A 13,407-nucleotide genomic window follows, 5' to 3' on the forward strand; every position below is an offset into this window, starting at 1 on the left:
ATACATATACAAAATTTTGAAGAATAAACCATTTTCATCTATTATAAATGTAAAATAAAAAATATACATAGTATTAGTCTGGATAAGTGACAAATTATTTAACATCTAAATATACACATCTGTGAAGCAGTATTTTAAAAAACAAGAAGCCAAATTTTACATCATAACAACTTAAACCATGATTAGGTAATTTCAATTTAATCTTTTAGCGGTCTTAAATATAAAAAATATTTTTTAATCCTACATTTATAGAGGTCAAATGCACCTGAATACAAGAGGGTTGTTTGACTGTTTTTTAAGTATATTATTATTGTCTCCTGATAACATGGTTATTTCTGAAAAAGACTCGTGGTCTTAGTCCTCACATGATCATTTTTGAAAAATTCATGATCTTGATATCATCTAGAAGAAACTCATGGTCATGATATCATCTCCTAGTTGAGTACATAATCTACACGTGTAAATATTGTATTGTGCTGTTTCTTAATTAAGTATATCTCATGTACTTTATTATATGTTTTAATTTGAAATTATATCATAAAATAATTCTCTAATATTGTAAATCAAAATAATTAATTGTCTCCAGGTCACCACCCTCGTGCTCTTACTTCCTCAGTCTTCCCCTCCCTCCTTTAAGTACACGTTTTTCCCAACAATATCAATCACCTTCACCTGTATATCTAAAATATCCTGCGCACAAAGCACAACCTTAATCTCAAGTCTAAATCTCAGTTATGGCATCTGAAGCTAGGCATCCCAATCACTTATCTCAGCAATCCATCACCAACAAAAGGTACTACTTTATAAGGTCAAGACGCATGTAGATGTATGCTAGTTTGTGGTTTACTATTAGTTAGTTAGTGTGCTATAAATATGTGCTAGATTTGCTAAACCTTTTGGTATAGTAAGAAGATTTGATTAACCTAGCAAATATGATACCAGATATATTATTATGTGTTATGAATTTTTGTACACTTTAATCTAATACCAGTGCAAATATTTTACACAGAGAATTTGTGAAGATTGATCAAGCAACAACGGTCACTAACACTTTACAAATGGTTCCTGCAAATCCATTTGTTTTAACAATGGGAAATCCTTGGTTGGGATTGAATAATCTGTTTCCCGGTTCAACTAGTATGTTGATTCAACCACAATTTGCTACAACAATGGGGCACCCTTCGCTGGGCTTGAATAATCTAATTAATACTGGTTCAACTAATATGGTGATTCAACCACAAACTTATTCAATGTATACTAAAAATGGACTTACTAACAGTGTACCAAATGACCCAAGAAAGCGATCAAGAAATGCAATGGAAAATCAGTTAAATAACTTGAATATCGTCCACCACAGCACAAATCAGATTCAACTTCAAGGTTTTGCAGCACAAATTTTTGAAAAAAATTTGAAATCTCTGTTGGAGACGGACTTGATCCTTTCAAAATATGTAAGAATGATTTTATAGTCTTCTCTTCCCTCTATCTGTTTCTCTTACATCGGTATTTGTTATTGTTCTCTCTGCTGTTTAATTTCGGTTTTGAAGGTGTAGAGTTAAAAGATATGGTGCGCATATTTGGTTTGGTCTACTAATATCTTAATTATTTATTTTCCTCTATTATTTCTAGGGTGTGTTTGTAGTAATAATTAGTATGAATTGGTGATGCAGAGCAAGAAGATTAAGATGGAAATTGCAGCTAGACAAAAGGAAGCGCCAAGAATTATGTTTGATGGTGTGGAAGCGCCTTTGATGAAAAAGTTGAAAGAAAATGAAGAGGAAATTTTAGATGTAGGGAAACTAAACATAGCACTTGAAGAAAGAGTGAAGAGTTTAATGCTGAGAACAAGTTTTTGGAAGGTGTTGATAACATTAGGCAAACTGTGACTCGGTCTCAAAACGTGAGTACTAACCAGGGCCTAATGATACCAACCAGGGCCTTCCAGCCAGTGGTGGGGTGGTGGCAGATTGTATGAACAACTTTGGGAAGAATGAAGAAAGGGGTGGTCAGGGGCGGAAGTCAGTAACAACTGCAGGTAATGGTAAGTTAGCGAGGGGGACGGAGGCTAATAGCAGATGTCGTATGTGTAAGAAATGTGGGGAAAGAGAATCGTGCGTGTTGGTGTTGCCTTGTAAGCATCTTTGCCTATGTACAGTCTGTTCAGAGGCCATTAATCTACAAGATGCTAACTGCCCGGGGAGTAATTCTCTCATTATGGGAATGCTGTGCGTTAGCCTGACTTGAGATAACTCTCAAGAAAATAATGGAACTCAAAATAAAGGAAGCAATTTGTAGGTTGATGTATGCCTTGGAGTTTCTAGACCAGTTTCTCTTTCTTAAGCTCTAATTATGAATGTACTAAGGTTTCTTTTTTTATAATACAAGCTTTTCTTTTTAAAGCTTGGCTATTGCATTCATGAATGTTTTGGACATGAACATTTGATCAAAAACTTTAAGTAAATGAAGTTGGTAAATTAAAAAAAAAATGAGATGTAGTCCACCTGTGGCCATCGCACAGGGTCATAGATACCATGGAAATTTCTCGCTCAACAGGTTAATGATTTTTGAAAGTGTTGTGTTTGTTCTATTTGATTCGCTTCATCATCAACACAAGAACATTCTTTTTCAATTTCTCCACGACTTCCCTATCTTTGGTCATGATCTTTAAACATGTGACGTTTTTCGTGATAAGTTATGCCAACATCTTCTGCTTCAACTTGGACAGAATCGCAGGAACAATCATTTTCCTCTTTGCCACAACTTATCTTTCGTTGATCATGATTTTCCCATCTTTCTCTTCTGTAATAGATGAGATCTGCATGTAAATTTGTTTTCTGAAACAGTGTGATGAGGTTCAAAACGTGTATACTGTCTTTAATAGTTACCGCCTTTTTCTCTAGATTTGTGTAATGAGGTTCAAAACGTGTATACTGTCTTAAACAGTTACCGCCTTCTTCTCTAGATCTGCATTAAACTCCTTAGCACGTAAACACTATAATTTATGCGCGTGTCACATAAATTAGATGATCATAAAACTGAACTGCAGGAAGGACTAGCAACACAACTTGTTGCCCGCAGTCTTTCTTTAAGATGACCGACAATAAAATACACGAGGATTAACAAAAACTTCCCTTGCTTTTAAGTCAGGATTATTAACCTTTTTGACCTTAAAGGTGGCTGTGTCTATATGAGTTATATATGAGTTATATGAGTGTGAAAGAGTAATTATCTCAAAACCTTTCCTCCTTGGGGTATACGAGTGTGAGAGAGTGATTACCCCAAAACCTTTCCTCCTTGGACGTAGTCGTTAGTTCTAGAAGCGGATGATATCTGGCTGGAGTGGATGCTTTACACGTGTCGAGACGGGAATGGTTGGGGAATGTTATGAGTATCCTCTGACACGTGCCTTGATTATTAGCATGATTGATAGGTGATTGTTGTCCCTATCATGCGTTTTGGCATGTACCTCACGAGCTGGGACCTCTTAAGGTTGGGCTTCCGGGATTAGGCCAGTTAGTACTAGTGGTGTGCGAGACTGGATGGAGTTAGAAGTTCGGGCCTGACTCTTGCAGGAGCTACATGTACTATCATGTGCCCCCCACTCCCTTATGCAGATTTTCTAGATGGGGGAGTAAGGTTGATTTTGTTTAGGGTTTTTGAGCTTTCCTTGCCTCCCAGTCCGGATTGCTTTGAGTTCAGCCAATCAGGACTAAGGTTTGTTGTTTTAGGAGAATTTGAGCTTTGCTTGCCCCCAGTCCGGATTGTGTTGAGTTCAGCCAATTAGGACTAAGGTTGGTTGTCTTTGGCAGAATTTACGCTTTGCTTGCCCCCCAGTCCGGATTGCATTGAGTCCAGCCAATCAGGACTAAGGTTTGTTGTCTTTAGGAGAATTTGAGTTTTGCTTGCCCCCAGTCCGGATTGTGTTGAGTTCAGCCAATCAGGACTAAGTTTGGTTATCTTTGGCAGAATTTGAGCTTTGCTTTCCCCCAGTCCGAATTGCGTTGAGTTCAGCCAGTCAGGACTAAGGTTTGTTGTCTTTAGGAGAATTTGAGTTTTGCTTGTCCCCAGTCCAGATTGTGTTGAGTTCAGCCAATCAAGACTAAGGTTGGTTGTCTTTGACAGAATTTGAGCTTTGCTTGCCCCCCGATGGATTGCGTTGAGTTCAGCCAATCAGGACTAAGGTTTGTTGTCTTTAGGAGAATTTGAGCTTTGCTCCGGATTGTGTTGAGTTCAGCCAATCAGGACTAAGGTCGGTTATCTTTGACATAATTTGAGCTTTGCTTGCCCCCCAGTCCGTATTGCGTTGAGTTCAGCCAATCAGGACTAAGGTTTATTGTCTTTAGGAGAATTTGAGATTTGTTTGCCCCCAGTCCGGATTGTGTTGAGTTCAGCCAATCAGGACTAAGGTTCGCTGTCTTTGGCATAATTTGAGATTTGTTTGCCCCCCTCGGTCCGGATTGCGTTGAGTTCAACCAATCAGGACTAAGGTTTGTTGTCTTTAGGAGGATTTGAGCTTTGTTTGCCCCCTAATCCGGATTGTGTTGAGTTTAGCCAATCAGGACTAGGGTTGGTTGTCTTTGGCAGAATTTGAGCTTTGCTTGCCCCATTCTAGATTGCGTTGAGTTCAGCCAATCAGGACTAAGGTTTGTTGTTTTTCGGAGAATTTGAGCTTTTCTTGGCCCCCAGTACGGATTGCGTTGAGTTCAGCCAATCAGGACTAAGGTTGGTTGTCTTTGGCAGAATTTGAGCTTTGCTTGCCGCCCCTAGTCCGGATTGTGTTATATCTTAGGGCTCCGGACTGAAAGATGAAACGGTTTTGGGGCTTTTCCCCGAAATGATTTGAAATGTTATAATTGTCTTTTTTCAAAAGACGTGTTATAATAATGACTTGCAATAATTACTGTGTATATATATACTGTTGCGTATATATATATTTATATCTTCTTGATGGATGGCCGGGATTTGGCCATATGGCAGGGGCTGTTGGTTTCCCCCACGCCTATAAAAGGCCCCCCTGTGCTGTTATTAATTTTTTACCTTTCTTCTCTGCTTTTCTTGTTTTTTCTCTTATCTCAGAGTTCTTCTCGGCGTTTCTTCACAGGAGTTTCGAAGGTTTGCAATCAATTTTTGGTCATCCCCAACCACTCCATATTCTTTATTCTTGTAAGCTTTCTATTTCTTTCTTTGTTTTTTTCTTTAAGTTTGTTCTTCAATCGATTGTTTATGTTTCTGCTGTAGTGTTTTTGTGTATGTGTTTCATCTTGTTCTTGGTTGGTTAGGGGTTTGAATATGTTTATCGATGTATGTATGCTTGTATGTAGTTGTTTTGGTTATTATTTTGGAGTTTGATTTTGTTTTGGAAGTGTTTCTGGTTTTAGGGTTTGTAGGTTGGTCCAGACTTTAATGTAGAGTCCAGACTTGTAGCTTTGTATTTGGTTTTATGTTATTTTGGATGGTTGTAATTTGAGCCTGGGCTACACTTTTTGGTGTATTTGTGTTTATAGTTTTTGTATAGTCCAGACTGTTTGTTTGAGGTTTTTTTTTCTTATTTATTGGTTAGGGGTGTATTTTGGTTCTGGGGTCCGGGTTCCCGTACTGGGTTTTTATATTTCTAATAAAATTGAATATAGGGTAGTCCGGACCATGTAGGATTGAAGATAAATAAACTGTAGAGAATTAGACTAAACTCTATCATTTGTTCTAGGTATATGGTCCAGACTAAAGCTCGGGCAAAGGTTTACATCTCCTGCTACCCGAGCCCGTCAGATTCAAATTCATCTTCTAATTTTGAGCGCGTTGAGATGGGGAAGAAGGCGTCCACTTTGGATGCCAACGCGATCACAAAGTTGACTATAAGAAAGATTTCCCCGAGGAAGGTGCCATGCACTCCAGAGGGATAGTGGGTTGATGTTCCAAATTATTTCATTACTAAGAGTGAGTAAATAGAGAACAACTGGTATTACATGAGCATCAAGTCCGGATATGCGAGGCAACCGAATGCTGGTCCGGGGCCGTATGATCAGATTGAGTTTGATAGGAGATTTTCTGGTAGTATTGTGGCCAAAGAGCCGTATGAGCTGAAAGAGGAGTATGCTGCTCTGGATCATACGGCCTAGGACCCCTCAGTTCGGGCTGCTTTCCAGCTGGATCCTCGGATTGAATGGAGATGGCCGAGGTCCGGGAGAGGATCTACCACAGACCGGCGGATGGTTTTGTTCCGGTCTGGCTTGAGCATCTCCGGTACGGGTGGAACCCTTATTGGCATCTCTTCCTCAAACATCTTTGTAAGTATGAGTATAAGCTTTCTCCGATGCAGATAACTCCCAACGGAATAAAGTGGATGAGTTGGTTCATTGCGAGTTACAATCAGTTTGGCTTAGTTAGGTCTAGCCAGATAACTTCCAATGATTTATAAGGTGCAACCCACGTTTAGGTTGTGGAACCATATATTTGGCTTAGTTAGGTCTAGCCAGATGCCGTTGTATGAGCTTCGGTTCCGGGCTGCGGAATGTGGCTACGGTTCTTCTTACAAATCCGTCATTCAGCAGTCTTCATTAAAGCATTGGAATGGGGAACTGATTATGTTGAGGGGTCTAGATTTGCAGTACCTCCCTCATATTGCTGTTGAGAGATTCCGGACTAGGTTCCCTAGGTCTGTGCTCTGGGGAGATGCTATTTGACTAGTTTTTTCCTTTTGTGAATGTTTGGGTTTTCAGCTAACCCGAGACACCTTTATGATGCACAGAACTATACATAGGCTAGGGTGTAAGTGTTTTTTCTTTGGTCCGGATTGCTTTCTATATCTGTACTATTCTTTAGTGTTTTTTCTTGTAAAGTATTTGTGCTGATTTGCCTTTTGGATTGTGTTTTGGCAGGTTTACCTCATTTTAATCTGAATATGTATTCTTCAGCCTATAGTGATGCTTTGAAGGGTTTAGGGACTGCCTTCAAGCTGACAAAGAAGGCTTCAGTTGCTGGGTCCGGATCCAATCCTCCTCCGGGGGAAGGCTCTCAAAACAATGTTGTGTCGAGGTCGGAGAGTGGTGGTCATGAAAGGGACCCGGAGAAGGATTCTGAAGTGGAGGTTGGGGATGAGTTTGAAAATTTGAAAGAGCTTGAGCCTCTTGGAGAGGTTCCTGAAGTGGAGATTACCCGGAGAAGGAAGAGGCTCCGGAGTGTTGGTTCAAAGCCGCCTCGTTCTGAGAAGGCTAATGTCGTTGCTGAGTCCGGGGTGGACAAGGGGAAGGGTGTTGATGGGGAACGTTCGGAGAGGAGCAGCCCAGAGCTGGAGGTTAGGGTTGCTCACTTTATGGCTGAGATTCCTTCTCCAGCTGAATGGAAGGAAATGAATGCTTCCGGATTCGATGGCACGATAAAGGAATGTACTCGTCTCTGGGGCCAGGTATTAAATATTTCTGTGTTTGCTCCGTTTCTTCTGTTTTTGCCTTACAAATTTTTTTGAGGTTTGTAACTTCCTCTTTGTAGCTTGGTGGTTACATAGCCGGAGCTGCGTCACTTTCGTATAATGAATTAAAGCATGCCCGGACTACGATTGCTGACAAGAATACCGAACTTGGGGAGCTGAGGGACCAGATTTCTATCAAAGATACCTCTTTATCCGGGCTGAACAAACATCTTAGCGATGTTACAACCCGGGCTGAGAATGCTGAGAAGGAAGCTGCTGACCTGAATTCAAAATTGGCTGAGCTCCGAAAGCAGATGTCTGCTGTGAGGCCGGAGGCTAAAGTTATCGAGGCTTACAAGAAATCTGAAGAATATGACAGGGCTATCGCGAATGCTAGTGCTCCAAAGATTGGTCGTTGCTGGGTTATTACCGAGAAGCATATCAAGACTAATCCGGAGGCGGATTGGTGAAAGGATATCTTCGATATATTATTTATTTTGGTATTTGTACAATTAAACATAAAATTTAAGTACACTTAGATCCTCTCCATTATGACATGATTTTAATTGATCCAGATCAAAGTCAAATAGTCAAACCAGCTAAATTATTTTCAAGACTATTTATAAAAGAGATATTCCATTATTCTAAAAATATCAAAATTATATTTTATGAAATATATCTCTAAGGAAATTTGATCAAATAAGAAATATTAAGTTATGATATTTTTTTAGATCACAGTTGCAACATCAATAAGGCAACAAGCTCGAATAAGGAATATATCAGAAATATTCTTTAGAGATCTCGTGCTAAATCAAAAATGTTTTACTCTTCGCTCCTAAATATATTTTACATCCTTCAAAAGAGTTTTTATTCAAAGTTTATTAATATTCATGGTTGAAGTATTAATATCCATTTTTACACCCATTCTGTGTGTTCGTAAAGTAATTTTCTCCTGTTTCGTAAAAATCAGCATTTCTCGGAGAAAATTATTCAAAAATACTCAAAAATATTTCCCACCACTCAAATAAATTTTATATATTAGGAAATATATTTTAAGTATCTATACAAGTCAAAACTTTGGTCAAAATATCCATCTCTTTCATTCCAAGACCAATAGAATCTTTATTCAGAAGTAAAGGCTGACAGAACCGCTTTAAATCTAAATAAATACTTCCACATACTAGAAAGAATTGAAATTTGGTATGGATCACTTAAATGGTATTTTATATGCATGGTAAAAATTTCGTAGCATTTCGAGAATTTTTGTCCGGGCACGAATTTTGAGGCTAGGGCTGAGCAAAACCGAACCGAAACCGAAAATCCGAACCGAACCATGCTAATTCGGTTCGGTTCGGTCCTAAAGTTTTCAGAAATTCGGTGTATTCGATCCGGACCGAATAGACCGAAATAAAATTCGGTTCGGTTCGGTTCGGTTCTTTTCACAAATATTTCGGTCCGGACCGAATAGACCGAATAGACCAAATCAAAAATACTATAATTTTGTATTATATATATTTTACATATATCTTAAAAATTATAATCAAAAATTTTAATTTATAATTATATTTATGGAGTATTAGAACTCTACATATCACATTACTTTAATTATATTTTAAAATTTACAATTTATGATTTAATTTTTAATGCAATTTTATTTTCGAAAAAAATTTCGGTCTATTCGGTCCAAAACTGGACCGAACCGAATTATTTCGGTTCGGTTCGGTCCGGTCCATAATATAACTTCGGTCCGGTTCGGTCCAAGAAAAAATGACTATTCGGTTATTCGGTCTATTCGGTTCGGTCCGGTTTTGGACCGAACCGACCGAATGATCAGCCCTATTTGAGGCAGTTGGTCCCACAGTTGACCACGTTTGACCTAGCTACCATTGTCCATTATTGACCAAACTTTGCAGGACATAATTTTATAATATTTAGGTCATTATCATATTTTTTATGATATTTATTTAAGAGTTTTTGGGGTGGTCATAATTAATGGTGCTTAATCCTTAATTAAAGTAATTAAAGAATGATTAAAAGAAAAGGAAAATATATTTAATATATATATATATATATCAGCTGAGATTTGAATGAATACTAGCTTATATTTCCTTCCCACTTTCAAAGAAACACAACCTACTTGCCATGTCATCAATCCATGTGATACACTCCATCCACCATCCATTCCTTCTCAAATCTCAACCATTCATTCTACCAAACTTCCTCTATAAATAAAACCCCACCCCAACCCATTTTAACTAAGCTAAAGAGCCAAATACTTGCTGGGAATTTTTCAAGAAGTGCCTCTCTTCATCTTTTTCAAATTCTATACACACATTTCTTCTCAAAAACCTTCTCTCTCTTAAATATATACACATAAACTTAAGATTTTTGATATCCAAGCTTAGCTTCACCCAACCAAGCTTGTTCCCACCAAGTGAGATCATCCACCACCACTTTCCGGCCTCCCGAAGGGCTGCCCAAGTTCGTCCATAGTGCCAAAATCCGGCCGAACCTCCGACGAATTTTTCCGGTGAACTTTTCCGACCGTTTTCCAAAAGTGGTGAGTTTTTAGATTCTTCTTCGGTTTTCTTTATTTTGAGATTTGTACTTAATTTCTCTACTTTATCTCAAGTTCTAATACAAGATCTTCTATAAAGAAGGTTCTCTAAGAAAAGAGAACGAAAATTCGAACTCGGAATTCGAAGAAGTACTTGATCTTCAAACCGAAGCTCTAAACAAAAAAGATCTATAATATACAAGTACTTATATCTCTAAATAACTCCTCACGAGTGAGATTTCATAAATCTCTAAATAACTCCTCACGAGTGAGATTTCATATTTGACATCGCGAGTTGGCCAATTACTTGCATTTTATTTATCTCGACCTTGACCAACATATTTCGTGAATATAGTAAAATTACAGAAGGTATCGTTTTATAATCTCGCTAACATCTCTAGTGTTTCGAGAGATTATAAATCGATCAATAGTGATCTTCGTAATTTTGTCAAATATAAGAGACGGATTAAATCACACGAGTTGGCCAATTACTCGCACTTTTATTATTTGGATCTTGGCCAACGCATAGTTCGTGTATATAGTCCAATTACGAAAGATATCGTATAATCCCCTTCTAGCACCTTAGTGTTCCGTGGGGTTTTTATTCGATATATATAAACTTCATAATCATCCTTCTAAGCTTCAAAGGTGGATTTAATCACACGAGTTGACCAATTACTTTGCATTTCATTTATCTCGATCTTGGTCAACGCATAGTTCGTGTATATAGTATCATTACGAAAGGTATCACTTATAACCCCTTCTAGCATCTTCAGTGTTCCGGGGGATTATAAGTCGATCAATAGTAAACTTCGTAATCATCCACCTAAACTTCAAAAGCATAAATTAAAAGCCAATTACTTGCACTTCTATTATTTGGACCTTGGCTAAGAATCATGGAACCTATAAAGTTGCTTGAAGTTAAAAGTATACTTTGACCACATAATCGTCAAATCATCAGTATACTAAATCCATAAGCCTAAGAGCTTAAAAGGATAGGTACAATTTCGAGATTGTAACCAAAGTATTCTTCGATCCATAAATACATAATCGAAAGAAGAAGAATACAAAAGAAGTCATAAGCCATAGTGCGTTTACATATGTACTAGACTCATAAGCCATAGTGCTTTTACATATGTACAAGACTTCTTATTACTCCGATAAACATATATTTTACGAAGACGGAGTAATCATAAGTATACTTGACATATAAATATATATTATGAGCTAAGTATACGTATTGAGCTTGAAAATCAAAGAAGTCATAATCCATATTGATTATACATATAAAGGACTTCTTATATTACTCCGATTAATATATAATCCATAGAGACGGAGTAATCAAAAGTATACTTGATATAACATTTTATATCTCAAGTCAAGTATACATATAGAGTATTAATATTCTTATTTGAATATTATACTATCTTTTGGGCTGGTACCGTAACATACTAGTTCAACACATATTTTCTCTATACTTTGTATTTTGTGGATTGTCGTATTACTTTCACAGTGATGTGAGGTGATCTTCGTTCTAAGACCCAAGTCTCATACGCACTAGCGGGGAGTTAGTCGTATTTGCACCGTGAAGAAGAGGAAAGACCTAAGTCCGGATACTAAGATCCGAGACCGGTAAAAGCTAAGGAAGCCAAGTCCACACAAGGGATCTACATTAACTTTGAAGAGATAGCGGGGAGTTATTGTTGTTAGATATATTTGATAATGTCATGTGTAATATGATTTGTATTTAGTTTTCAGATCTTACATAACAGGACAAATCAGTACTTAACTGGAAATCAGCACTTATACTGAAGACATAACTTAAGATATTAGAACTTAAGTTATCAGAACATAAGGTTCAGAAGATATTTATCAGGAGATAATATCAGGACTTAAGATGACTTTCAGATAAGGCAGGCGGCTGATTGAAAGGAAAGAAGATCGAGACTAAGAGAGAAAGAATTGTGCATGAAGAAGGAATTCTATAAAGAATAGAATACTTGGAAGAAAAGATAACTAGTTGATATATTTTAGGAAGCAGAATTATATTCCATATCAATTAGAAGATTATCTTGTAACTGTGTAGTATATAAACACATGCATAGAGTTTACACTATAAGTGTTACGATTATCGAAGTTATTATTCTTTGTAACTCTAGCAGCTCTCATGATAATTTGTTCATCACTGAGAGAGGATAGTTCCATATTGTAACAGAGTTTATTGTGTTAAATAAAATTTGTTTTCTGTTACTTAAGTTCTTATATTCGATTTGATTGTGCTAAACACTGTATTCAACCCCCTTCTACAGTGTGTGTGACCTAACAAGTGGTATCAGAGCCTTCTGTTAACACACAAACAGTTTAAGATCCAAAATCAATCATGTCTGAAGAAGAAACTCCAACCAAGCCCACCAAAACTGAAGAACCTCCAAAAACTGTAACTCATAGTCGATATAAGACTATAAGAGTTCCCATGTTGAAACCTTCTGAGTATTCCATATGGAAAGTGAAGATGTCTATGTTTCTGGAAGCTACAGATCTAGAATATCTCAACAGGATTTATGAAGGACCGCATATGCCAACCAAACTCTCTGTGGAAGTTGCAGGAAAGCCAGCAAAGTTTGTACCAAAGGAGAAAAGTGATTACACTGCTGAAGATATCTCATCGATTGCAAAGGATGCAAAGGTAAGACACTTGCTGCATAGTGCCATTGATAATGTCATGTCAAACAGGGTAATTAACTGCAAGACTGCAAAAGAGATATGGGATGCTTTGTGTAACACCCCCAAATCCGGGGTCAGGGATTCGGGTTGTCACGAGTTCCATATCCCTTAACAACACTTAATCTTAACAATCAACCAATTCCTGCGTACTGTGACCCCACAATATACACACACACATCGCAAGTTATAGTCTCAGAGATGAATACCCAAAAATAATCACAAGTCGTTTTATTCCACAATTATAAGCCAATACACCTTAAAAGGGTTTCTGAATAAATTTACATTTCTTTGCCATTATTACAATTGATAAAGATACATAAGTCTGGTACATCAAAAGTTGAAAGCCTAGCCTATTGGTAGTTCCTACCTCAGCTACATCGACATCAACGCCTATAGGAAACTGCGGAACATTTCCTAATCGCTTGCGAATCGGGAGCTTGGTCTTGTTCATCTTTTCTATCTGTTGTTGTGTGATGAAAGAAGAAAGCAAGGGTGAGCAGCAAGCCCACCAAAATAATATGTATAATGATTAACAATATATGAGCCTTCTCATAGTACTCATGAAAGTCTTGGTCAAAAGAAATGAACCAAGTTTGATATCTTAATGCGATGAAGTCGCAAAATATTCAGTATATATATACATATATACTTTTCAAAATCTTGGAAGTCCTCTTCCATGCATAATATACACAGAGTTCCAGTTTATAACTGTATAAAACTA

General features: G+C 37.5%; 1 protein-coding gene across 1 annotated transcript; it reads left to right on the plus strand.

Moving 5' to 3' along the window:
* Positions 1–644: 644 nt before the first annotated feature.
* LOC141714176 (BOI-related E3 ubiquitin-protein ligase 1-like) lies at positions 645–2,393 on the plus strand. Its single transcript, XM_074517708.1, has 4 exons — positions 645–793; positions 1,010–1,451; positions 1,671–1,882; positions 1,914–2,393. The coding sequence occupies exons 1-4, from the start codon at positions 735–737 to the stop codon at positions 2,242–2,244; spliced, it is 1,044 nt and encodes a 347-aa protein (XP_074373809.1). The 5' UTR covers positions 645–734; the 3' UTR covers positions 2,245–2,393.
* The last annotated feature ends 11,014 nt before the right edge of the window (positions 2,394–13,407 follow it).

This window comes from Apium graveolens, chromosome 3, assembly GCF_009905375.1.
Source record: "Apium graveolens cultivar Ventura chromosome 3, ASM990537v1, whole genome shotgun sequence".
In the NCBI taxonomy this organism is placed as follows: Eukaryota; Viridiplantae; Streptophyta; class Magnoliopsida; order Apiales; family Apiaceae; genus Apium; species Apium graveolens.

Excerpts from the sequence above, each read along its gene's own strand:
- LOC141714176 (XM_074517708.1), top strand. The coding sequence starts at position 735 with ATGGCATCTGAAGCTAGGCATCCCAATCACTTATCTCAGCAATCCATC. Across the intron at positions 794-1,009 it reads CAATCCATCACCAACAAAAG|AGAATTTGTGAAGATTGATC; the intron begins GTACTACTTTAT and ends TATTTTACACAG. Across the intron at positions 1,883-1,913 it reads TTGATAACATTAGGCAAACT|AGGGCCTAATGATACCAACC; the intron begins GTGACTCGGTCT and ends TGAGTACTAACC.